The sequence below is a fragment of the Pecten maximus genome, chromosome 19 (assembly GCF_902652985.1).
Source record: "Pecten maximus chromosome 19, xPecMax1.1, whole genome shotgun sequence".
NCBI classification, from domain to species: Eukaryota; Metazoa; Mollusca; class Bivalvia; order Pectinida; family Pectinidae; genus Pecten; species Pecten maximus.
This window is the reverse complement of record NC_047033.1, coordinates 4,104,610-4,130,715: the sequence shown is the minus strand read 5'-3', so window position 1 is coordinate 4,130,715 and position 26,106 is coordinate 4,104,610. Positions and strand designations below refer to the sequence as shown.

At 37.2% G+C, this 26,106-nt stretch overlaps 1 protein-coding gene across 3 annotated transcripts; it reads left to right on the top strand.

The window, feature by feature from the left end:
* The first annotated feature begins 7 nt into the window (after window positions 1-7).
* On the top strand, window positions 8-25,101 carry LOC117317585 (ubiquitin carboxyl-terminal hydrolase 37-like). 3 transcript variants are annotated; one of them, XM_033872434.1, is made up of 22 exons: window positions 8-133; window positions 3,322-3,501; window positions 3,939-4,113; window positions 4,651-4,747; window positions 5,262-5,357; window positions 5,839-5,985; window positions 6,687-6,836; window positions 7,677-7,811; window positions 8,240-8,366; window positions 9,038-9,210; window positions 9,576-9,641; window positions 10,047-10,178; window positions 12,221-12,388; window positions 12,969-13,128; window positions 14,247-14,348; window positions 17,559-17,575; window positions 19,588-19,682; window positions 21,192-22,130; window positions 22,562-22,680; window positions 23,743-23,812; window positions 24,386-24,524; window positions 24,933-25,101. In XM_033872434.1, the coding sequence occupies exons 1-22, from the start codon at window positions 131-133 to the stop codon at window positions 24,991-24,993; spliced, it is 3,351 nt and encodes a 1,116-aa protein (XP_033728325.1). In that variant the 5' UTR covers window positions 8-130; the 3' UTR covers window positions 24,994-25,101. The 3 variants fall into 3 exon arrangements, with proteins under 3 accessions (XP_033728325.1, XP_033728326.1, XP_033728324.1); XM_033872435.1 differs by lacking the exon at window positions 17,559-17,575 and having other exon boundaries at window positions 5,280-5,357; window positions 14,247-14,369; window positions 19,592-19,682; XM_033872433.1 differs by lacking the exon at window positions 17,559-17,575 and having other exon boundaries at window positions 14,247-14,369; window positions 19,592-19,682.
* Window positions 25,102-26,106: the final 1,005 nt, after the last annotated feature.

The following is a 26,106-nucleotide window of genomic DNA, read 5'->3' as shown; positions in this document are numbered from 1 at the left end:
GTTGAAATTATCTGACGGAAGTCGTCTCGATTTCCTGTGTTTTCCCCGCGAAAGAAGAGTTATTTTTATGAAATGAAGAAAGTATTGGAATAATGTAGAAGAATACGTTGTTTTTGGTTTGATCGTCGAGATGGTAAGTATGAGATCGTCTGTGTTATATTCAATCAACAGGTCACCAGGATGTAAGGTGTGAGTTGCAGACAAAATGAATCGCAATGGCCGCCGCCTGGCGCAACATCCCCCCCCTTCCCGAACTGAATTTGTTATTGTTGCGGAAAATGTTCACAATACCGGCATATTTATGCCGTTATTTGATAGATATGGATTTAAAAGAAACGAAGTGTTATTGCTTACTTAGCCCCTTTTTGTAATTTGTAACAATTACATACTTTTGAATGTACACTTTCAGAATACCTTTTGTTTATAAATAAATATATATTATTATCATTCTCACGTGGTCTCTTACATTCGACTCTAGCTAACCTACGATATTAATTAGTTATTGAAAGGTCTATCAAACCAAAGACAATCTTAAACTGGGAGTCAAAAAATGACATTTCTTTAAATGAAATGTTTAAAGAAAAAAAATTTTAGAAAATTTAATCGGTAAATGTGAGTAAATTGTCGGATTTTTTTTTTATATTTTTGTAAATTAAGTTAGAACAAATTTGCTGGACTCCAGCACAGTGCTTGATAAATATAGTTAGGTTGCATTTTGGTTGGTTTAATTTACATCCCCTATCATATATTTTTGGGTCAAAGACTTGTGCTTGGGTGATGCAAGGGGGTAATGGCTGAGTCCCTGGTGACGAGATATGTCCTAGGGGGTAATGGCTGTGTCCCTGGTGATGAGATATGTCCTAGGGGGTGATGGCCGAGTCCCTGGTGATGAGATATGTCCTAGGGGGTGATGGCTGAGTCCCTGGTGATGAGATATGTCCTAGGGGTTAATGGCTGAGTCCCTGGTGATGAGATATGTCCTAGGGGGTGATGTCCCTGGTGATGAGATATGTCCTAGGAGGTGATGGCCGAGTCCCTGGTGATGAGATATGGCCGGGGGTGATGGCTGAGTCCCTGGTGATGAGATATGGCCGGGGGTGATGGCCGAGTCCCTGGTGATGAGATATATGGCCGGGGGTGATGGCCGAGTCCCTGGTGATGAGATATGTCCTAGGGGGTGATGGCCGAGTCCCTGGTGATGAGATATGTCCTAGGGGGTGATGGCCGAGTCCCTGGTGATGAGATATATGTCCTAGGGGGTGATGGCCGAGTCCCTGGTGATGAGATATGTCCTAGGGGGTGATGGCCGAGTCCCTGGTGATGAGATATGTCCTAGGGGGTGATGGCCGAGTCCCTGGTGATGAGATATGTCCTAGGGGGTGATGGCCGAGTCCCTGGTGATGAGATATGTCCTAGGGGGTGATGGCCGAGTCCCTGGTGATGAGATATATATGTCCTCTGCATCTGGTTTGTCCAATGGCTGGACAGCTCAAGCTTCCTGGGCCGGACATGGGCATGTCAAGTTGGCTATAGCTGTGATAACGTATCTCTGAATGACAGACAATTTCTGGCAGATGGTTATCGTCAGACCCGCGATTTCCTTCCATTACTCATAATGTTGCCAAAAAAACCCCACATCCCCCAAAATGCTACAAATAACAGGTGTTGCGTGACAATGATATATCTGATACAAGTAAACAATTCAACGAACATACACCATTTATAATACATGGAAACGATCCAGGAAAATACAGTTGGGATAGGGAAATACAGTTTATAGGACAAGGGAATACAGTTGGGATAAGGAAATACAGTTTTGGACAGGGAAGTACAGTTTGGGACAGGGGAAATGTAGTTTGGGACAGGGGAATACAGTTTGGGACAGGGAAGTACATATTGGGACAGGGGAAATGTAGTTTGGGACAGGGGAATACAGTTTGGGACAGAGAAATATAGTTTGGGACAGAGAAATATAGTTTGGACAGGGAAGTACAGTTTGGGACAGGGAAGTACAGTTTGGAACAGGGGAATACAGTTTGGGACAGGGGAATACAGTTTTGGACAGGGAAGTACAGTTTGGGATAGGGAAGTACAGATTGGGACAGGGGAAATGTAGTTTGGGACAGGGGAATACAGTGTGGGACAGGGAAGTACATATTGGGACAGGGGAAATGTAGTTTGGGACAGGGGAATACAGTTTGGGACAGGGAAATACAGTTTGGGACAGGGAAATACAGTTTGAGACAGGGAAGCACAGTTTGGGACAGGGAAGTACAGATTGGGACAGGAGAAATGTTGTTTTGGACAGGGGAATACAGATTGGGATAGGGAAACAGTGTATGAAAGTATATATGAAAATTCCTTAGACAATTGGTCTACAGAAAATTGAAATCCCATAGCCCAAGTCAAATACATATTGATGAAAGTAGCATAGCTGTGTCACGCAAACACTTGCATCATCCAGTTCATACTCACTCAAATGTTTGAAGCCAATAATGTGCTGTTCTCAGTGAAAACACCTCAATTGTAAGTTCTGATTTCATATGATCGTTTGTCTGAAAATATTGGAATGTTGTTTACATGAATTGTAATGTATGTCAGGACTCAAATTTTCATAGCCAATCGGGCCAACACTTAGGAATTTTACATAGACCGACCAGGTTTTCTATAGCCTCTGGCTATCAGACCACCTTTACTTTAGAACACTGGGGAAATACAGTTTGGGACAGAGAAATACAGTTTGGGACAGGGAAATACAGTTTGGGACAGAGAAATACAGTTTGGGACAGAGAAATACAGTTTGGGACAGGGAAGTACAGTTTGGGACAGGGAAGTACAGTTTGGGACAGGGAAATATAGTTTGGGACAGAGAAATACAGTTTGGGACAGAGAAATACAGTTTGGGACAGCGAAATATAGTTTGGGACAGGGAAATATAGTTTGGGACAGAGAAATACAGTTTGGGACAGAGAAATACAGTTTGGGACAGGGAAATACAGTTTGGGACAGAGAAATACAGTTTGGGACAGGGAAGTACAGTTTGGGACAGGGAAATATAGTTTGGGACAGGGGAATACAGTTTGGGACAGGGAAGTACATATTGGGACTGGGGAAATATAGTTTGGGACACCGAAATACAGTTTGGAACAAGGAAATACAGTTTGGGACACAGCAATACAGTTTGGGACAGGGAAATATAGTTTGGGACACAGAAATACAGTTTGGGACACGGAAATAGTTTATCATTCCACTTGAGTGATCCCTTGCTCTCTTTCTTTTTAGGTAATATTTAAAAATAATGGATATTTGTTGTGTTTGAAGGTGATGAAATGGGACGTCAACAAGAAGTATGCCTGTTACGGCCATGTAAAGCAGAGGGGCATTACAATAGGGTCAGGAAAGTGGAAGACTGGGAGTGTCTGTGTACACTGTGTCAATGGCAGATGGAAACTGGAAGTCTTCTACTGTACATCCCCAAACAAGTCTGTAATATCAACTGAGGTAATCTATGGACATGTTTAGTGTTTTTCAAGAAAAATATGAAAAATTCTCTTTTCATTCTGGTTATCTGAAGTTAGGTTTAACACAAGCTGGAAGCTAAGAGAGGAATGGACTCACAAGAAGAGGTGGTTTAATCTATCTTCACTCTAAATGGTATAAGACTAATTCTCATGTATTGATGAGCAGATTTTGAGCAGAAATTTCAGAATTAAGTGCCTCAGAGCAAAGGAAACAGTATAAAGATTTTGGTAATATTTATTTAATGAATTAAGGGCTCCCAAAAATAGAGCATGGACTTAAAACAGGAAATTGAGGTAGAATACTTAAAACTTGAAAAAAAAATTATCAAATGTTCACGGACTTGAAACGGAAAATTGAGCTCGAATACTTGAAAGTTGAAAGAAAGAAAAATTTATCAAATGTTCATATTTTTTCAGGTGAACAATGCAAATATTGAAGGAGTGATCTGCAAGAACCAACTAGTTATCACCCTGAGAAACAGATCTGAAGCTTCAGCCATCCAATTTAAACCTGAGAACAATACTTCTCAGAACACACAACCGATGTCAGTGTTGGATCAACTCATCAAAGACATCTGTGCTGGAAAAATTGGTATTTTAAATAAATTGAATTAACGTTAATAAGTTAAAAATAATAAACTGCTGTATTTATCAATCCAATTCAGAGGAACACATAATTAACTTATATAAAGGCAAAGCTGTAAAACTTTTCTCAATCCTTAACAGGTTTTTGTTCCTGTAAATATATTTTTGTTATGCATTTCTACTACTGTGTCAGTATAATGTGGCCAGGTGTAGAGACAAGCTGGGCGTCTTTAGCAATATGTGCTCCAGTGAGGTAGCACTCTAAAGTTGGCATCAGTTTTGCGCTAGTTTAATATGATGAGACAAAATATGATATAAAGCAGCCTTTAACATCACACACTCACTGGGCTTGTACTTGAGATTTGTTTTAAATATTTCTCTGTTGAAAAAGTCTGCTTCGGGTAACAAAATGCAAAGAAGGATAAAACTGCATTTAGTTCATAGTGACAGTAAAGTAAGCATGGGCATATGGTCATACATAACAAATAAGTCAATTTTGATGTGTATAGGATCAAATGAGTAAAACACATTAACTCCATTTCAGCATCCGAATCTCAGCAGAACCCTGCCACAGTGTGCATTACTGGGTGGCAACAGACACCTTCCAAACAAGGGCTTACCAAAGACTCCAACTTCACAAGGTATTATTAGTTGATATTTCTTTGGAATCAGAAACTGCAGTAGCATGTGTCTTAGTTTTAGTCCAACCATTAGACATTTTAAATTCAGATAGTTGCTTTATAGTTGGATTTTGCCATCAGTTTTGTGCAGTTAGAGATTTAAACCTGACAGTCCCATGGCAATTAATTCTTGGTTTATTGTTGCTGTTAATATATATATATACATGTACTTGTTCAGTACCTACGTTACGGCAGTGTCATTGTGAAATATATTATGACTTGTTTTAATATCTCGGGCAAAATAAGGTTATTAAAGTAAAAGTTCTGTCTCTCTGGATTTTTATCTTGATTTTAATAATTTGATCTAAATTATACTTACAGATCATTTGAATTTAAACACAAAAACAAAGCAAAAACCAAAAATTACTTTGGTTCCAAAAATGAACTGAAATATTTAAATTGCAGCATTTTCAGTTATGTTAAAACGTACATGTATGGATTGTTGCACTAGGCACAGTATCATGATTAGTTGTAGACCTTGTTTTGACTTCAGTGTAAAGAAGAAGTCAGAAGAGGTAACACTGTTTGAAGATACTGATGATGAGAATGAATTCAAAGAAAATCAAAACAGGTAAATTTCATTTCATCAATACTTGATGATAGTGTCTCAAAGTTGCTGGGGGATAAGAATATTGGATATATTTTGTAATCATTTAGTTGAATTTGTCTGTAATTTCAAATTTATATGTATAAAATTGCCCCACTTACAGTAATGTCATCTAAATGTTGCACCATTTCACAAATAAGGCCACATTTGACTGATAATGTATATCGTTATTTCCCCAATGAAGTCATCAAAATTCTCAGAAATCCAATTTTAGTCTAGGTAATTTCAGTTTAAGAATACAAAATCCAGCAACCTGTTCTTCCTATGTCCTTCAAATTAAAAAAAAAATAATTTACTCTGTTGCTTCACAAAAAAATTTGAACTTCATCAAATGCCAGTTTCCAAAAATGGCCAAGAAAAAATGCTCCTTGTGTACACATGCAATGCATCCACTGCTGTCAAAGTTCTTGTTTGCATGGTGATGATGCATTTTCCCATTATACAGAGGTCAGGTTTCAAAGGAGAAGAACCAAAAGTACTTACAGAACGGATTGGAAAAGGCCCGTAACCACCTCCAGCAGATTGAGACGTCTGGATTCTATAGTAGTTCATCTTCAACCCCTCGAAGTTATGGGGCGTTTTCAGTTTCAAGGTATTTCTGACATTTAAGTGTCTGTATATTTCCTTCCAGTTTTCAGTGATAACTCATCATTTAACAAAAAAGATACATCTTGTGTATTGGGAGATATGAGAGTCCTTTGAAAATTTTTATATGCCTAAAAAAATATTTCGATGCATGTTTGTGTACATCTATATTATATTTTAGTTGCCATCTCAAGGTGATTTATATTTTTGTGACGGTAATTTGAATGCGATTTATATTTTGTGACAGTAATTTAAATGTGATTTATATTTTGTGACAGTAATTTAAATGTGATTTATATTTTGTGACAGTAATTTGAATGTGATTTGTATTTTGTGACAGTAATTTAATGTGATTTGTATTTTGTGACAGTAATTTAATGTGATTTATATTTTGTGACAGTAATTTAAATGTGATTTATATTTTGTGACAGTAATTTAAATGCGATTTATATTTTTGTGACAGTAATTTAAATGTGATTTATATTTTGTGACAGTAATTTAAATGTGATTTATATTTTGTGACAGTAATTTGAATGTGATTTGTATTTTGTGACAGTAATTTAATGTGATTTATATTTTGTGATAGTAATTTAATGTGATTTATATTTTGTGACAGTAATTAAAATGTGATTTATATTTTGTGACAGTAATTTAAATGTGATTTATATTTTGTGACAGTAATTTAATGTGATTTATATTTTGTGACAGTAATTTAAAAAGAACACCTGGGATGATGCCTGACCCAACACAACAGAAACGTCCTCGTCTGTCTGACTCGATAAACTACACCTGGAACAAATCTAATACAACTCCCTCCGGGAACAACCAACTTCAAGCCCAACCCAAAAGCCTACAAGGGTAATTAATTATAAAATTTAATCAGCTACAAACTCTTATCATGGTCCGAGATATTAAATGACCTGTTGCTGTTGCAGAAAGTCCTCGGCCCTTACTCTTGGTAGCTAGTTTCAAATTTGGAACAGGCTAATCCTCTACAACAATCTCCATCAACCCTACAGAGCCCCACCAACTTAATGTTCAAGGGTGAATCGAAATCAGAATAAAATGAAAATTACGTATTAATTTTAATGATCAGTTACAGAATTTTACAATATCTCCGCTGTGACTGAAGGGAGAAGCATTGTATTAGTACTTGTTCTCTCCTCCATAACAGATCTGTTAAATAATGGATCATACCTGAGTGGTAGACACAAATGTTAGATTCTGTTCATCACATAACTATGATAAGAATAAAAATGACAATTTTTCAATCTATTTTATATATACATGAGAATTTTTACTCAGACACTGTTTTTCTCCACAAAGAATATAATGTGACGTCATATATTCATTATTTATGACGTCACAGTGTTATGACACAGTAACGACGGTTACAGCCATGAAAATAACTTGTAAACGATGATAAATAATACATATTTTCATTTTCATGGCCTTGCTGCATGGTAGAAGGATAAAGTTGTCTTCATGACACTTGAAATAAAGATGTGTCATCCGCATGCAATGTACTTTGCTCTTGAATTAGGTCACTGTGACCTGGATTTTAAGATCAAAGGTCAAATAATAAGGGTAGACATATGTTTTCTCATAAAACCAGCTTTCCAGTTGCTAAATTGGATTCAGATTGTTATTGATTGGTATTACAGATCAAAAATGTGAGTATTACATCTTTTGTTACAGTTTCTCCAACCTTGGAAATACGTGCTACATGAATGCAATTCTGCAGTCACTGTTCTGTCTGGATACCTTTTCCAATGACTTGCTCTTTTCTAACGGTCGAGTGATGAAGTCACTCCATTCCCAGTCTCTGTACAGGTCTGTATTCTGAACAGATACCCAGGTAGGGAATTTCCTGAGGTACTTTTTTGTTTGATAATTGGCCAAATTTTCTTCCAAATTAACCAAATTTCCTCCAGTGATAAGCAATAAAGACCAGTGACAGAAAGCATATACTGTTTCCATACATTTGATCTTGAAATATTTTGGTTGTAAGTGTTAAATGTATTTGGCAAATTTGGATTATTATTGAATGATACAGGCCCTATTGACATTTTCTTTACAGGTTAAAACTCACTGAATTTTACATTCTGAATCAATATTGATATTCAGCAATTTGATGATCAGCTATAGTAAGCATCATATATCAGAAACTAGGCATTTGCTCATTTTGAGATAAATTGAGAAAGATTATTTCGTATTTAAATTGCTTAACGTTGGACTAAATGATGAATATTTCTCTGCAGTGCCCTGTATAAATTACTTCGATCTAGAAGTAAAACTCTTCCCGAGCATGTAAGAAGGGATATGCTACGGAATGTTAAGTCTGCAATATCCACAACAGCCAAGAGATTTTCAGGCTACCAACAACATGTAAGTTACCTCCCTTTATGTTACCTGTTTACCTTGCAGTGTAGTGTACCCCACTAAGATCAATGTAATTTTCATTTTAAGGGCAGTAAGCCTTGTATTTGTCAAAATTGGGATATTCACCCTTACGTTGAGATCCTCATCTCACCCTCAAGAGAGTGAAGGACAATCATTTTTCTTACCCTGGACAGGGATATCCAAAATTTTACCGATGTGAGATTTTCTTTTCTCACCATACGGGTCCAATAGTTTATTTTTCCAAAGTACAGTTTAAAAAACACAAGCGTTAACCGCGAACTGCCCTTCCGTCCCCGTCCTCTGAGTCAGCATCTCTCCTACGCTTGTTACGTCGGAATTCCGAGGTACTATAATCTTTTAAATGCCCAGCTAGGGGACAAGCTACACAAGCTCTTTGTAAGTTCTCAGCAATGGCATGTTGTCACGTCAACAATACTATGACGTCATGGCGACAATACAATGATTGTCAACTTTGTTCACCTCGCATCAAGTTCTGCCCTTGTTGTGAATTAAGATCAGCTGCCATACACTTGGCAAGCCTGGTGTTTGGCAACTTAAGAATCTTCCCCTCGGGTTGAGATTCCCCTGTCTCACCCCCACGGGGTGAAAGATTCTATTATACCCCGAGTTTAGATTTGTTATCAATGATTTTACAGGATGCACACGAGTTCCTTGGTCAGGTGTTGGACCAGCTGAAGGAGGAGGTGACCAAGGTTGCTAGCTCCACGCCCAGTCCTCACAGGGAAGAATCTGACGCTGACACTCAATACATCAACCCCACTGTACAGAACTTCGAAATGGAAGTCCTCCACTCCATCACCTGTCTGAAGTAAACTTATATCTCTCATTCTCAAAGTCATATTTCCCATGTGTTAACCCTAGGAATGTGGCATCTGAACGAACAGTGAATTTGATCCTCCATGAAGAAAATTTTGGCTGCTGGTTTATGAACTTCATTAGGAAATACTTGTGAAATTGACCTGATATATACAGCCTACCCTTGACACACCACCATCTTTTGTCCATGATGATTTTGCGGTGTAACAAGGGTCATGATACTATCAATATATTTGACAAATTACAACTATAAGATAATAGACATTTAACCTCACAGAGTCCGTTTAACTGGTTAGTGTTTGGCCGTTTGCTGTCTTAGTTTACCTGATAGAAACATAAGAATGTTTTCCTTTGTAGTTGTCAGGAGGTTGTCACAAAGGCAGAGCAGTTTAATGACCTGTCCGTGGATATGCCAAGACGAAGGTACGTAGAGATAGTTTTAACCATGTTGATTAAAAAGTTCCACTGATACGAGCATAAAACTTGCTGTTGCTATAACACTTAAAAAGAATCATTCCTCATTCCCTACAAGAATCATTGCTCATAAATTGCAGAAATAATTTATCACATGTGTGCTCAGTGCTATTTTCTTCCTTGTTTTCCAACAGCCTGCATGAATTTGGAAAGTCTAGTATAGTAACATTTGATTAAAGTTGAAAAGATAATCCCTTATTTTCATTTTTAGAAAATAACATATTTTTGCCAAGGGAACAGCCTGTTTTCCATTTATAACATAGCAAAGAATATCGCTGATTGAATTTAGCTGCAGTAGGAGTGACGACATATTTTTATGTTTCTTTTAATACAAACATGTTTGATTTTGTTCAGGAAAAATGGTGATCCCTCTTCCATTCAGAATGCACTGGATTTGTTCTTTCGGTCGGAGGCAATTGAATACATGTGTGAAAAATGTGGGAGTAATAAGTCCGAAGTGACTCATAAATTTACTCGGCTTCCAAGGTAGGTGATGGTAGTAACATATCCATTGTCATTTTTACACCGCATTATACTTTACAGCATTCTTGAAATTTCCATGTAAGAAATTTTGCATATTTTAAATTTTCAAGCCAAAGAATAGTACATTTATTTTCACCTCATTTTGACAGGCTAACATCTTAAAACTATTTATTTTAAACTATTCTTTCTTCTTGACTAAAAGGAATTTTAAAATCATAAACAGTTAAAAAGTTTGCTGTTCAGTTTGTCTGAATAGTAGAAAATTTATTGGAATCTCCCTCCCAAATATGGATAGTTATGACTGCAACCATGTCAAATTTTGTTTTTCAAACTGCAGAGCATTGAAAAACACTTTTAATTCATAGAAAACTGTTTACTTAAATATATTTTACAGAGATTTTCAAGATGATTTTGTTCTGATTAAAACAATGCCAGAAAACTCTGAAGAAAAAAGAAGACCTAAATTTCTTTAAAAATTTAAACTTAAAACAATTTAAGATTTAATAATTGGTAGATACAGTTTCAGTTTGAGATATTCACCTGTACTGTTGTATAATTGGTAGAAGCAGTTTTAGTTTTAAATATTTACCTGTACTGTTGTATAATTGGTAGAAGCCGTTTCAGTTTGAGATATTTACCTGTACTGTTGTATAATTGGTAGATACAGTTTCAGTTTGAGATATTTACCTGTACTGTTGTATAATTGGTAGATACAGTTTCAGTTTGAGATATTCACCTGTACTGTTGTATAATTGGTAGAAGCAGTTTCAGTTTGAGATATTTACCTGTACCAGGGCATCCAGTAGGATTAAAATCTCAAGAGTCAGTGACCCTCAGCTTTGAAATCCTGAGAGTCAAATCAAAATCCTGAGAGTCAAAATATGGAATTCTCAAACTTGACGGTTAATCGTTTCCGAATGTAAGCTGATAAAAGCGTCTTTTTTTTTAACATTATATTTAATTAAAAATTCAAAAGAACTTAGTTCATCTTAATTTATTATCCAATTGTTGTTTATATTAAATAAAAGTGTTTTAAAAATTTGAACTTTTCTTTAAATTATATATTTTTGTTTGAATAAAGCAGAATTAAAACATAATTTTTTTTTTTATTTAATTTAATCACTGAAATAAATTTCTTGTAAAGCTTTTAACAAATAAATTTGTATCACAGTTTTCTGGCTGAAATTATGTTTAAATGTGTTACAATGGTTAAGCATAATTTATAAAACCATTTTTTTTTTTTTTTAATCTGCTCAGCCTCTAGAGGTTATTTTTGTATGCAAATCATGTTTTCATATTTGCCGCCAAAATATAACAGGATTGATTTACGCTTCCCACCCTGTCAAATGCACTGCAGAGGTCATGTATATGTAAGGTTATTCAGGTTAACAACAAAATGGCTGCCGCCTGTGTTGGCATGATGCAAACTAGGCCTGCTTACGATCTCATTCTTGTTATGTACATGATTGAAAGTTATCACAAACATATGTTACATTAATTTGTTGGGATGGAAATCTACTATAGCTTACTTATTTCAATTATTAAAATGTGATTGCTTAGAATAAAGTACAGATCGGCCTCTACAGGTAGGTACAGTGGATACTTCACCTGTGCCCCAATTTGGCAATCGGCAGCGACTGTTGGATTAGTCACAGTTGAGTGGCTCTTTTAATTGACTCCTAGGGGTATTCTACTAATTAGTGTCACTGACCATAGCAAATATACTCTTTGTTGAGCCTGGGTATTGGACAACACATAGACTAATGACAGTGGTGGTCAAAATGTGAAGCGTCAGATTGACGCACGGCATGCAAAAGTCGTGCGTCAAATTAAATTTTGCTGCGTCATTGACCCGAGGTCTCGGGTTAATGGATGCCCTGCTGTACTGTTGTATAATTGGTAGATACAGTTTCAGTTTGAGATATTTACCTGTACTGTTGTATAATTGGTAGAAGCCGTTTCAGTTTGAGATATTTACCTGTATGAATGTTTTTTGGGTTCAGTTTCAGTTTGAGGTATTTATCTACATGTACTGATGTTTTTAGGGTTCTGGTGTTACACCTGAAGAGATACAACTTTGATCAGAGTATCATCAACACTAAGACGGCCCAAAGTATCAGTATCACTCGCTTCCTTTCACTGGATGCTCACTGTGAGGAAGACACCTTTCCACCATATCCGGCCCTGCTCCAGTGTCCCGACCAATACAAAACGTACGTATACCCTTCCACCCGATGTAATTCTTTTCCTTTTCTCTGGCACAGTGACATGTAGAACCAAACCAGGCTTGTTGTATTCTCCTGTACAATACAAGAATTTTATCATGAGTTACTTAAATATTTTCAGCTCAGAGTTTATGTGTTTTCCTGTCATGCTGCATTTTAAATATATCTAGATATATATATTCTAATTATCAATCTCTGTATACAATACTTTTACTCCTACCTTACAATACACGACTTAACCTTGTTTTCCAAAATATTTTAAGCTTATGCTTCTGATGTATATCTCCTTGACAATACCTGCTAAACTGTCTGCAACAATGAAAATTGTAGAAAATTGCAGCCTTGAAATATTCTTGTTAAATATATAACAGGATGGAAATGTTCTGTTTCTGAAAACACAATATCCATCAAAGTACTAACTGTAGTCTAGACCAGCTTTTGATATCTTAACTGGACATGTTCCATTTCTGAAAGTGTGACAGCCATCTAAGCACCAAATTTAGCCCAGAACTGCTAGTGAAATCTTGAACTGGACATGTTAAGATATATACGTCTGATTTTTCTGCAGACCTGACAAAAGTTTGACTTCAGATGAGAGCGTACCACGGCGACGTTTACAGCTCGGAGAAAGTTTCAGATTCAAGAAGACAAGACCCCTGGAGGAGGATGAAAAGGAAGATATTGCCACTAGTACACCTTACAAAAAAGCAAAGATCTTTGATCTGGGGGTGAGTTGGAATCAGCTGCTGCAAGTATACTTATTTTGGCACGCTCAAATTTTAGTGCATAGCCGACTTCATTAACAGGTTAGTGCGTTGATGACATGGCATGCCCATGATACTTTTCATAGAAAGTAATGTATTTATAGGTACTGATGTTAGCGTAATAATAATTCTTCATGATGTTTTCAGTGTGAAATGTGCTGAATTAAGATAATGTTAGAATATAATGCAGTACCTGTAGACACTGGTCATGTTAGATTCTGTGTTAGTACTTACAATATATATATATTGTATATAGTTCAAAAGGATAAAGATATTGTGAATCGTTTAATTGCAAATTCGTTTGTGCAATTGTTTGTCATGTATCTTTTTTGTTCATATATATATATATCGGTTTTATATGTACTTACCATAGTTTAATTGATGATGATAATGATGATATTAATGATGATGATTATGATGGTGATGATGATGATGAAATTATGATGATGATTATGATGATGAGATAAGGATGATTAGTATGATGATGAGGATGATCATGATGATGATGAGATTAGAATGATGATGAGATTATGATGATAAAATTATGATGAGACTATGATGATTAATATGATTATGAGTATGATTATGATGATGAGCATGATGATGAGATTGTGATGATGATGAGATTATGGTGATGATGATTATGATGAAGAAAGATCTAGTTATATTGATGATGTGAAGATGATATTATGATTATGTAAACCATAGCTATTGGAATTGTTGTGTGTTTGTGTGTGTGTTTTTATGTATTTATGCATTTAAAATGTCTTCAAAAATAAAAAAAAAATATAAAAAAAAAATATATATATTGGATAAACATGACTGATAACTGCTGGAATTTTGGAATCTTGGGTTTAGGGTTAGTCATGAGATGTGAGGTTTACACTTTGAAAGGTCACATACATTAGTGGTTTATCCTGGGAAAAGTTGGAAATACTGGGTTAAACGGGTAAGGCATTCACTACTGGGATATTGATTGCATCTTGAAAAGTAAAACATTTTACACATTTGATGTATCGTATAAAGTTGTGAAAAGTGGACATGTTTTAAGGAAGGCCTAATACAGAACACATTGTTAACAGGAGGATCATAACATTAAAGCCGATATGCCTCTGATGATAGAAGATGGACCAGATGATGAAGAGGACAAAGATCTCGCTCGTGCCCTTGAACTTAGTCTTCAGGAAGCTAACGACCGTACTCAGGTATGTAGTGTTCAGGAAGCTAATGACCGTACTCAGGTATGTAGCGTTCAGTAAGCTAACGACCGTACAGGTATGAAGTGTTCAGGAAGCTAACGACCGTACAGGTATGAAGTGTTCAGGAAGCTAACGCCCGTACAGATATGAAGTGTTCATGAAGCTAATGACCATACCCAGGTATGTAGCGTTCAGTAAGCTAACGACCGTACAGGTATGAAGTGTTCAGTAAGATAACGACCGTACAGGTATGAAGTGTTCAGGAAGCTAACGCCCATACAGGTATGAAGTGTTCATGAAGCTAATGACCATACCCAGGTATGTAGTGCTCAGGAAGCTAACGACCGTACAGGTATGTAGTCTTCAGGAAGCTAATGACCATACCCAGGTATGTAGCGTTCAGGAAGCTAACGACCGTACAGGTATGAAGTGTTCATGAAGCTAACGACCGTACAGGTATGAAGTGTTCATGAAGCTAATGACCATACCAAGGTATGAAGTGTTTAGGAAGCTAACGACCATACCCAGGTATGTAGCGTTCAGTAAGCTAACGACCGTACCCAGGTATGTAGTGTTCAGTAAGCTAACGACCGTACAGGTATGAAGTGTTCATGAAGCTAACGACCGTACAGGTATGAAGTGTTCATGAAGCTAACGACCGTACCCAAGTTTGTAGTGTTATTAAGCTAACGACCGTACCCAAGTTTGTAGTGTTTAGTAAGCTAATGACCGTACTCAGGTTTGTAGCGTTCAGCTGGAAGCTAACGACCGTACCCAGGTTTGTAGCGTTCAGTAAGCTAACGACCGTACCCAAGTTTGTAGTGTTTAGTAAGCTAACGACCGTACCCAGGTATGTAGTGTTCAGTAAGCTAACGACAGTACCCAGGTATGTAGTGTTTAGTAAGCTAATGACAGTACCCAGGTATGTAGTGTTTAGTAAGCTAATGACAGTACCCAGGTATGTAGTGTTTAGTAAGCTAACGACCGTACCCAGGTATGTGGTGTTTAGTAAGCTAACAACCGTACAGGTATGAAGTGTTCAGTAAGCTAACGACCGTACAGGTATGAAGTGTTCATGAAGCTAACGACCGTACAGGTATGTAGTGTTTAGTAAGCTAACGACCGTACCCAGGTATGTAGTGTTTAGTAAGCTAACGACAGTACCCAGGTATGTAGTGTTCAGTAAGCTAATGACAGTACCCAGGTATGTAGTGTTTAGTAAGCAAACGACCGTACAGGTATGAAGTGTTCAGTAAGCTAACAACCGTACAGGTATGAAGTGTTCATGAAGCTAACGACCGTACCCAAGTTTGTAGTGTTTAGTAAGCTAACGACCGTACCCAAGTTTGTAGTGTTTAGTAAGCTAATGACCGTACTCAGGTTTGTAGCGTTCAGGAAGCTGACGACCGTACCCAGGTTTGTAGCGTTCAGTAAGCTAACGACCGTACCCAAGTTTGTAGTGTTTAGTAAGCTAACGACCGTACCCAGGTATGTAGTGTTTAGTAAGCTAACGACCGTACAGGTATGAAGTGTTCATGAAGCTAACGACCGTACAGGTATGTAGTGTTCAGTAAGCTAACGACAGTACCCAGGTATGTAGTGTTCAGTAAGCTAATGACAGTACCCAGGTATGTAGTGTTTAGTAAGCAAACGACCGTACAGGTATGAAGTGTTCAGTAAGCTAACAACCGTACAGGTATGAAGTGTTCATGAAGCTAACGACCGTACAGGTTTGTAGTGTTTAGTAAGCTAACGACCGTACCCAGGTATGTAGTCTTCAGTAAGCTAACGACCGTACCCAGGTATGTAGTGTTCAGTAAGCTAACGACCGTACAGGTATGAAGTGTTCAGTAAGCTAACGACCGTACCCAAGTTTGTAGTGTTTAGTAAGCTAACGACCGTACCCAAGTTTGTAGTGTTTAGTAAGCTAATGACCGTACTCAGGTTTGTAGCGTTCAGGAAGCTAACGACCGTACCCAGGTTTGTAGCGTTCAGTAAGCTAACGACCGTACCCAAGTTTGTAGTGTTTAGTAAGCTAACGACCGTACCCAGGTATGTAGTGTTTAGTAAGCTAACGACCGTACAGGTATGAAGTGTTCATGAAGCTAACGACCGTACAGGTATGTAGTGTTCAGTAAGCTAACGACAGTACCCAGGTATGTAGTGTTCAGTAAGCTAATGACAGTACCCAGGTATGTAGTGTTTAGTAAGCAAACGACCGTACAGGTATGAAGTGTTCAGTAAGCTAACAACCGTACAGGTATGAAGTGTTCATGAAGCTAACGACCGTACAGGTTTGTAGTGTTTAGTAAGCTAACGACCGTACCCAGGTATGTAGTCTTCAGTAAGCTAACGACCGTACCCAGGTATGTAGTGTTCAGTAAGCTAACGACCGTACAGGTATGAAGTGTTCAGTAAGCTAACGACCGTACCCAGGTATGTAGTGTTCAGTAAGCTAACGACCGTACAGGTATGTAGTGTTCAGTAAGCTAACGACCATACCCAGGTATGTAGTGTTCAGTAAGCTAACGACCGTACCCAGGTATGTAGTGTTCAGTAAGCTAACGACCGTACCCAGGTATGTAGTGTTCAGTAAGCTAACGACCGTACCCAGGTATGTAGTGTTTAGTAAGCTAACGACCGTACCCAGGTATGTAGTGTTTAGTAAGCTAACGACCGTACCCAGGTATGTAGTGTTCAGTAAGCTAACGACCGTACAGGTATGAAGTGTTCAGTAAGCTAACGATCGTACAGGTATGTAGTGTTCAGTAAGCTAACGACCGTACCCAGGTATGTAGTCTTCAGTAAGCTAACGACCGTACCCAGGTATGTAGCGTTCAGTAAGCTAACGACCGTACCCAGGTATGTAGTCTTCAGTAAGCTAACGACCGTACCCAGGTATGTAGTGTTCAGTAAGCTAACGACCGTACAGGTATGTAGTCTTCAGTAAGCTAACGACCATACCCAGGTATGTAGTGTTCAGTAAGCTAACAACCGTACTCAGGTATGTAGTGTTCAGTAAGCTAACGACCGTACAGGTATGTAGTGTTCAGTAAGCTAACGACCGTACAGGTATGTAGTCTTCAGTAAGCTAACGACCGTACCCAGGTATGTAGTATTTAGTAAGCTAACGACCGTACCCAGGTATGTAGTGTTCAGTAAGCTAACAACCGTACCCAGGTATGTAGTGTTCAGGAAGCTAACGACCGTACAGGTATGAAGTGTTTAGGAAGCTAACGACAGTACCCAGGTATGTAGTGTTTAGTAAGCTAACGACAGTACCCAGGTATGTAGTGTTCAGTAAGCTAACGACCGTACAGGTATGTAGTGTTCAGTAAGCTAACGACAGTACCCAGGTATGTAGTGTTCAGTAAGCTAACGACCGTACCCTGGTATGTAGTGTTTAGTAAGCTAACGACCGTACAGGTATGTATTGTTCAGTAAGCTAACGACAGTACCCAGGTATGTAGTGTTCAGTAAGCTAACGACAGTACCCAGGTATGTAGTGTTTAGTAAGCTAACGACCGTACCCAGGTATGTAGTGTTCAGTAAGCTAACGACCGTACAGGTATGTAGTGTTTAGTAAGCTAACGACAGTACCCAGGTATGTAGTGTTCAGTAAGCTAACGACCGTACCCTGGTATGTAGTGTTTAGTAAGCTAACGACAGTACCCAGGTATGTAGTGTTCAGTAAGCTAACGACCGTACCCTGGTATGTAGTGTTTAGTAAGCTAACGACCGTACCCAGGTACATTGTATGTAGTGTTCAGTAAGCTAACGACCGTACCCAGGTATATAGTCTTCAGTAAGCTAACGACCGTACCCAGGTATGTAGTCTTCAGGAAGCTAACGACAGTACCCAGGTATGTAGTGTTCAGGAAGCTAACGACAGTACCCAGGTATGTAGTCTTCAGTAAGCTAACGACCGTACCCAGGTATGTAGTCTTCAGTAAGCTAACGACCGTACCCAGGTATGTAGTCTTCAGTAAGCTAACGACCGTACCCAGGTATGTAGTCTTCAGGAAGCTAACGACAGTACCCAGGTATGTAGTGTTCAGGAAGCTAACGACAGTACCCAGGTATGTAGTCTTCAGTAAGCTAACGACCGTACCCAGGTATGTAGTCTTCAGTAAGCTAACGACCGTACCCAGGTATGTAGTCTTCAGTAAGCTAACGACCGTACCCAGGTATGTAGTCTTCAGTAAGCTAACGACCGTACCCAGGTATGTAGTCTTCAGTAAGCTAACGACCGTACCCAGGTATGTAGCGTTCAGGAAGCTAATGACCGTAGAGGAATAGACCCTGATGCGATCAAATTATCACGTCTTATATAAAAAGAGATCAATGTTTTACCAAGACTTGTTTTAATGTACTTCTAATATTAATCTTTTTAGAATTATTCAGCTTGATGATTATTGAAAAACTTGGTTGTTGTCTTTCTAAATAGCATTAGAATAAATTTGATTTAGAAAGCAGAACATTAGGCCAGAAAATACTACATGTATTTCGGCTAAAATGCCAGAAAAGAAATGGTGAGGTAATTTGGGAAATCTTTTCATTAGTTCACCATCTGATGCTGTTCGAATCGCACTACATCTGTGGTTTGTTGTCATTGTCAGTGGTCTGTTCTGAATTCTTGTTATTGCTTTTTCTTGAGAAGCACTGTATGGATACTTCAGACTTCATATTAAGGGCTTCTTGGTTCCTAGTTGAAACCGTTAAGTTTTGAGTCAGATCAAGAAAACAAAATGGCCAACTGGTGGCCATCTTTGATTTTGACAATGGAAATATCATCGATATACATGTATACTGGAAAGTTCTTCATAGATCTTTCTTAGATATCATATATTTTTTTATATTTATTTTATTTTTAAGACATTATCAATACATAAATACATAAAAGTCACACACACAAACGATATCATATATAGATTCCCTTTGTTATCAAATGATTAAAAGGAAGAGGGGTAAAAAGGGAAAGTAGAGATAGGATCAGTCTTTCATAGGACCCATACAAATCTTTCAATGGTTGGCACCGAGATCCCTAAAGGATCTCTTGTTTCTTGATAATTTTTGCTGATGTGTACAGATAAGGAACCTTAACTAATTGTTACCAAAATACTTCAGGGTGGGCACAAAAATAATGGGCTGGTATAGAGTAAGCAGAAACTGGTATTTTTTAGACTTTATTTTATGAACAATGAAAAAGAAAAATTTTCTGATTACAGCATTATGTAGATGAGACGAAGGAGAGTGAACTACAGAAGGTGTTGGAGATGAGCCGAGTGGAGGTAGAGAAAGCCTCGAAGTTTGATCATGGTAAGTACATGTGAATTGTATCTGATATCTGTACTTGGACTTGTCATGACACTTGGAAAATGTCATGACAAAATTCAAGGCTCACTGCAGTTAACCATGCAAATTGGTTCCAAACAGAAATCTACAGCTGGGCTGAAACAATATTTTGAATGTCAGATGATGTGTCAGAGGAGCAACTCCCAAATCAAGTCAGTTTACAGGATTTGCACTGGCCTTGAAAAGACGCTTTATAGAAGGGTTGTCCTAAAAACATTCTGGAGACTCTGGATTTGATTATGACCCTGAAAGACCCTAAATATAAGGTTTTATATATATATCAAAAAACCAGTCCCTAAATAGGCCAATTATACATTTGAAACACATATTTCTGATAGTGATGTTAAGATTTAGTAGCACTCTTTGGAAATTAGTAAAACATAATCTAATGATAATTCTGAATTTGGAATTCCATTTTTTTCCCTGGACATCAGTGTACATTTGGTTTGTTTGGTTTGTTTTTGTTTAACGTCCTATTAACAGCCAGGGTCATTTAAGGACGTGCCAGGTTTTGGAGGTGGAGGAAAGCCGGAGTACCCGGAGAAAAACCACCGGCCTACAGTCAGTACCTGGCAACTGCCCGACGTAGGTTTCGAACTCGCAACCCAGAGGTGGAGGGCTAGTGTTAAAGTGTCGGGACACCTTAACCACTCGGCCACCGCGGCCCCTGTACATCAGTGTCACCAGAATCTTGGTCTACAAAACCTTACAAGCATACTTGCAATACACTGCTGCATACAAGCTTCTCTATGATCTTTCAAACATGTGGCAGCAGAAAAAATGCCAGGGGAATGTTGATAATGAACGTTCCTATTACCAAGAAATTTGTCAATAGTGCTTCCCAGTCCTGACAAAGATATGAGAAATACCCACAGGACCAAGGAGAAGTGAAAAAAATATATAAGGAATGAAAGAAAAAAGACAATATCGATCATGTTGTCTAACATATTTCAAGGACGTATAAAGCATTAATGTTGAAGCTCGAAAAGGGAATAACATTTACACACACCGGATGCGTTTATGTTGGAACTTTCTCAAAACACTTTTTGGTTATGTTAGGTGCCCTGTCCCTTTAAAACTTTATTTTCCAATGACAATGCCTTCCACTTAGTTATTAAAGACATGGTTTATATTAAAAGAATTCCGGACAGGTAGACCTAAACATTAGTATTTGTAAGTGACACATTCAAATGCACTGACAATCATGATAGATAGCTCAATTTCGACTATTAAATGAATGATTTCAAAATCTAGACCTCTTCATGTCAGAAATTTAAAACATTATCAAATACCTTTAAAAGTGTTCATAATGACTGGTTGAGAGAGACTCCAAAAAAGATTGAGCATAAAATTTAGTTTGTATATTTACAGGAAATCAGTGGATATGTTTCATTTATTGTGAGTGATTTAGTTTTCTGTACTCCCTGATTGCAGACTTCGATCTTTGATGATAGTTTTCCATCCTTGTTTCAGATTACGGTAAAACCATTCAGAATATGTCGGAGGAAGAACAGATGAGGCTGGCTATAGAGCAGAGTTTGATGGAAACCAGTCGTATCCCTCATGTGGATGAAACACACGAGATTGAAACTACCAATCATACACCCAGTGACCACACACAAGAAGACAAACCTACCAGCCAAATAATAGATGAGGATTTATGTAGAACATCTTCAGTCAACTCGACAGAGGAGATGTCCTCACAAACCAGGCAAAACTGTGTTCAGAAGGAAAAGACCACTACGTTATTCTCAGGAAAACCTCTACAAAAATCACCTCTTTGTGTTAGGAAGTTGAGCAATGGTCAGGAAAATATCGTTAGTGGTCTTCCTGTGAAAGGCAGGATGTCGGACGCCATGTTGGACGTGATTACTGAAGAAGTAAACCCAGATTCTGTAGGACATAACTTACAAGATTCGTCCATGTCCGAAGATGCTTCAAACAGATTAACCGATAACATATGCATAGACCACACTTCCTCTCATGGCTCGAACTCTACCAAATCTCATGCTGTGAATGAGACAGTTCCAACAAAAACTACACGAACCTGTCTCTTCGGGAAAGAAAAAATGTCAAAAACAGACTGTACTTTGTATGATGTGGATGAAATACAAATCAAAACGGAACTCGTTGAAAATTCAACAGATGATTTAAATCAAAAACAGACAAAATCAACAGTTGATGAAATAAGTGACAGTGTTAACAATACAGACACTGTAATAGATTTAGATTGTCAGGGTACAGAGGTTAAGACAGAGATAATACTGGACAATGATAAGTTGTGTGATGGTCAAGAAGATGACTCGGATCGCCCAGCTGTTGGTCACTCGGATCAGAGTAAAACAGAAGATAATACTCCATCCGAGAGGCAGGACCAAGACTTTGCTAATCTTTTTTGTGAGGATGAGGATGGTAAGTAATATTATTTCTAGATTTTACAATATCCTGTGCCTGCATTAATTGGGAAATATATATAGTAAAAATTTCTTTAAAATTACATTAAAAAGGTATTTCTGACAATGGTGTCTAAGCAATCAATATTTGCTGGCTCTAACAGTGGTTGAATTTGTTTTTGCATTTGTTCAATGTAATCTTTTTTAACAGGATCTAGATATAGGATGTCTCACCGAATTGATATACCTGTACAATGTTAAATGACAAAGATTGGAAATTTTTATTGCTGTATATATTTATGATATTCAAGCAGCAAAAATACAAGTTTGAAATGGAAAGGATCTATTGTCTCTATTTTGACCGACTAATCACATGATCAATAAATATGACCAAATATCAAATCTTATATATGAGGAAGAGTTAAAACTAAAATGTTTGTTTATCGATAGATTTTCAGCTGATGTTGCTGGAAGATAAAGAGAATGCCCTACCGGAGCAAAAAGACGTGCAGACACAATCAGGGGATGATTCCAAAACTTACCTCGACCTTCCTGTAGTAGAAAATGAGGTGAGGTTACATACAGTTCTGCTGGCAGCATAACATGTTATTATAACCATGAAACAAGTGTACCAGAATCAGCATTTTCATTTGTATGTGTAATTGGTAATGTTTGATTTCACAGTTAGTGAATATAGGTGGAATGTATAAATCTGTTGCAAATTTTGAAAAATAGCATTGTTTGAAATTCGGAAACTTGTTCTGACAGGTACAGCTGCGAAAAATTAGCCCAGTGAAGTTAAGCAACTATACAGTACCTGTTTGCTGGAAATTGTCACAATTTAACTTCTGCTTGGCAACATTAAATGAATTTTTTTATCATCAGTAATTCTCACTCATCTTATGGTTTGTTCTCTGTGTATGCTTTCGTTATTTTAAACTTCTTGAAAAACTACATGTTATCTGAATTACTGGGCAAATTCCAATGAAAACAGATTATTATATGTAATTGTGCACTTCATTTGGCTCATGATATTTTTTCTGCTTTGACAATTCATGACAGTTACAACACTTTGGATTACCCTTTGCATTGAAATCTTGTTAATAGAAATAATTAAAGGGGAAAATCTTTTTGAAACAATACTTTTCATGATTATTACTGTAGATTTCTCACATACTTCACAAGGTTGTCCATCGGTTGCTAGGGAAAAGATAAATCGATCTTACACAGGGTGGTAAAGACAGCTGTCACACGCTATATGACGCTGCTCACAATAACGTAACGTCATCATTTTACCTTGAGTAACCATGCCTTTAATGACGATGTCATTAATTTTGACACACATTCCATGGAACATTGCAGATGGCGTGCTGAAATACTTTAAAAAAACTTACATTTGCTTGCAAGTATGTGAGAAAAATAATCAAACATGGGTCTATTCCGCAAACAAGGATATCTCGACCCTCGTGTAAGAGTTTGGCTGGCCAGCACTCTGCAAGCCTCGTGCTGACTGGCCAAACTCTTACACTCGGGTTGAGATATCCCTGTCCATGGAACAGACCCATGTTAGATTCTTTTAGTCTTTACTAGTAAATCTGAAATAACAAAGTTAATGTTTTTGTTTTATACAGAAGGGTGACCTTCCATACTCCTACAAGCTGGTCAGCATTGTTAATCATCAGGGTAGCACTTCAGTTGCAGGTGAGGTTATTCTTAAGTTTATCTCTGTCAAAAAATCAATTTAAAGATGAACATTTCCGTATACTGTTTGTTGTGTTCAGATCATAGACTTTACCAAACAGTTTTACTTGTAATTTTGTTTGGCCATCTTGAACAGAGATATATGGAAATATTTGAGATGTGTTGTTTAACACACCTGGTCTGGAACAAAAAAGATAGTATTTTACAAGTTGTATATGTATTTGATATTATCAATAAAATGTATATAGCTTAGATTCTTATATCGAAAAATACTTTTGTATTGAGTTAACCCTGCATGCAGACATGAATAAAAAAAAAATGCAACTCTTCTGAGATAGATAAAACTATGTTACAAAAATACATCTTGCTTGGCTGTCAAACAAAATGCTGGCTAACTCAAACATCAACTATTTACTATTGTCTGACTGTTCTTATAATGTGATTAATATTACATACACATAAAACAACAACCAATTGCTCATGTTTCAAATTGGTGACGGCCATTGAGTGTCATAAAATAGGTTTGTCAGAGTGATCTCCCCTGAATCATTTTCTAATTTTGTGTGTTTTCAGGGCATTATGTAACAGATGTATATGATATGAAGAAAGGAGCATGGTTCAGTTGTGACGACTCTCACGTCACCAAGTCAACAGAGGCGGAGGTGCGCTCTAAGCGGGAGAGAAGTGGTTACATCTTTTTCTACCTTAGCAAGTAAGAACATGGAAATAAATATTTTATCTGATCACAAAAAATTTAAAGTAAAAATAAAACACATCGAATTGTAATTTCATCTTTCTCTGTTTTTCATGGTTGATACAGATATGAAAAGTCTGGAAAAGTCTTGTAATTTGGTGACTCAAAATCTGTATAAATTATATGTTTAACAGAATGGAAATTTTCAAAATGTGGAAATAGAAGCTAACATTTATTAATCAAAGGCTTTCTATTTTAGTTATTGAGTAGAGAGCTTATTAAGACATCTTTGACCATTTTCAAATTGATATTGTTGAATTATTTTTCAGAATCTTTGAATTATATTTTTGTGAGACATGTCCTTTTGAAAATTGTTAAGTTTCTTCCGTAGAAGTCTTGTTAAATGGATCATTTTGTATGTTTCAGGGAAATATATGAGGATCTGAAAGATGACTTTGCTGTTCAGAGCCGAAAAAGGAAGCAATAATTATTTAAAATTTAATGATGTTGTATACTTCTGATAATGTTGTATACTTCTGATAATGTTGTATATTGTATACTTGTAACAAATTAAATCATTTGTTAGATTTTTATACTCTTTCGTTTGCAATTGATATTTCATTTCTGTTCCGAATTAAATTCACCTTCGACTTGTTTCTGATCACACAAGGATCCATTGGAAATGGAAGATTTAAAGTCATATTTGTCTAAATGAAAACTTGACAAATTCATTGTCTGTTTCCTAATGGTTTGTTAATCACAGTCTTGCCCATCATCGGATACCCTCATTTGATTGCTCTACACTACACTTATCTGTTGATTAGTAAATAGTGTATTGCAATCAACTGCGGGTATCTGATGTGAAGTTTTTCTGTTCATAGTACATTCTGTAATACTGTATAATTTGTAATGTTCGTGGGGAATTAAAATTTTCTCCTTAATTTCATTCAAGGTCACTATAAAGACCTATATTAATTAGTATACATGTATAGGTTTCCTAGCTAGGGGAATGTCTGTCACTCCGACACATTCTTTGAATAGTTTTAGTCAGGTTACAAAATAAATCTGAGAAAGAGCCATCAGGAACTCTCTGAGAAATGTGTTTACAAAATTCAACTAATCCAAGAGGAATCTAAATGAAGTTCAAGAAATATCCATGAGGAACTCTCCGAGAAATAGCAACAACAGTCTTCTAACAGACAAAATGGCCGCCTGTTGGCCATCTTATTTTTCAATTAGTCACGAATTCACACATAACGGAGGGGGAGCGCATGGGGACTAAGGGAACGTACATGTTTTGAGAAAGATCTTTGAAAACTTTCTGAGAAATAGTTAAACTAACTTCAACTGTCAAAATCAAAACTGACACTTGTCAGCCAGGCTGTTTTCAGGTCAGTCTCAAAGTGGAGCATGCACAACTAAGGACCAATGGGAACCATTATAATTATGAAATGTGGAAAGATTCATTCAGTACTTTGTGAGAAATAGCGACAACAAGAATTGTCTACGGACTTGACATGACATCTTAAGGCACACATACACACGAGTGATATTTGGGCTGCCAAGGCATCGTCCTGTTTGAGGGTCAAAGGGAAGCAAC

Coding starts and splice junctions, on each gene's coding strand:
- LOC117317585 (XM_033872434.1), top strand. Junction 4,748..5,261: donor AAAGACTCCAACTTCACAAG/GTATTATTAGTT, acceptor GATTAGTTGTAG/ACCTTGTTTTGACTTCAGTG. Junction 5,358..5,838: donor TTCAAAGAAAATCAAAACAG/GTAAATTTCATT, acceptor CCCATTATACAG/AGGTCAGGTTTCAAAGGAGA.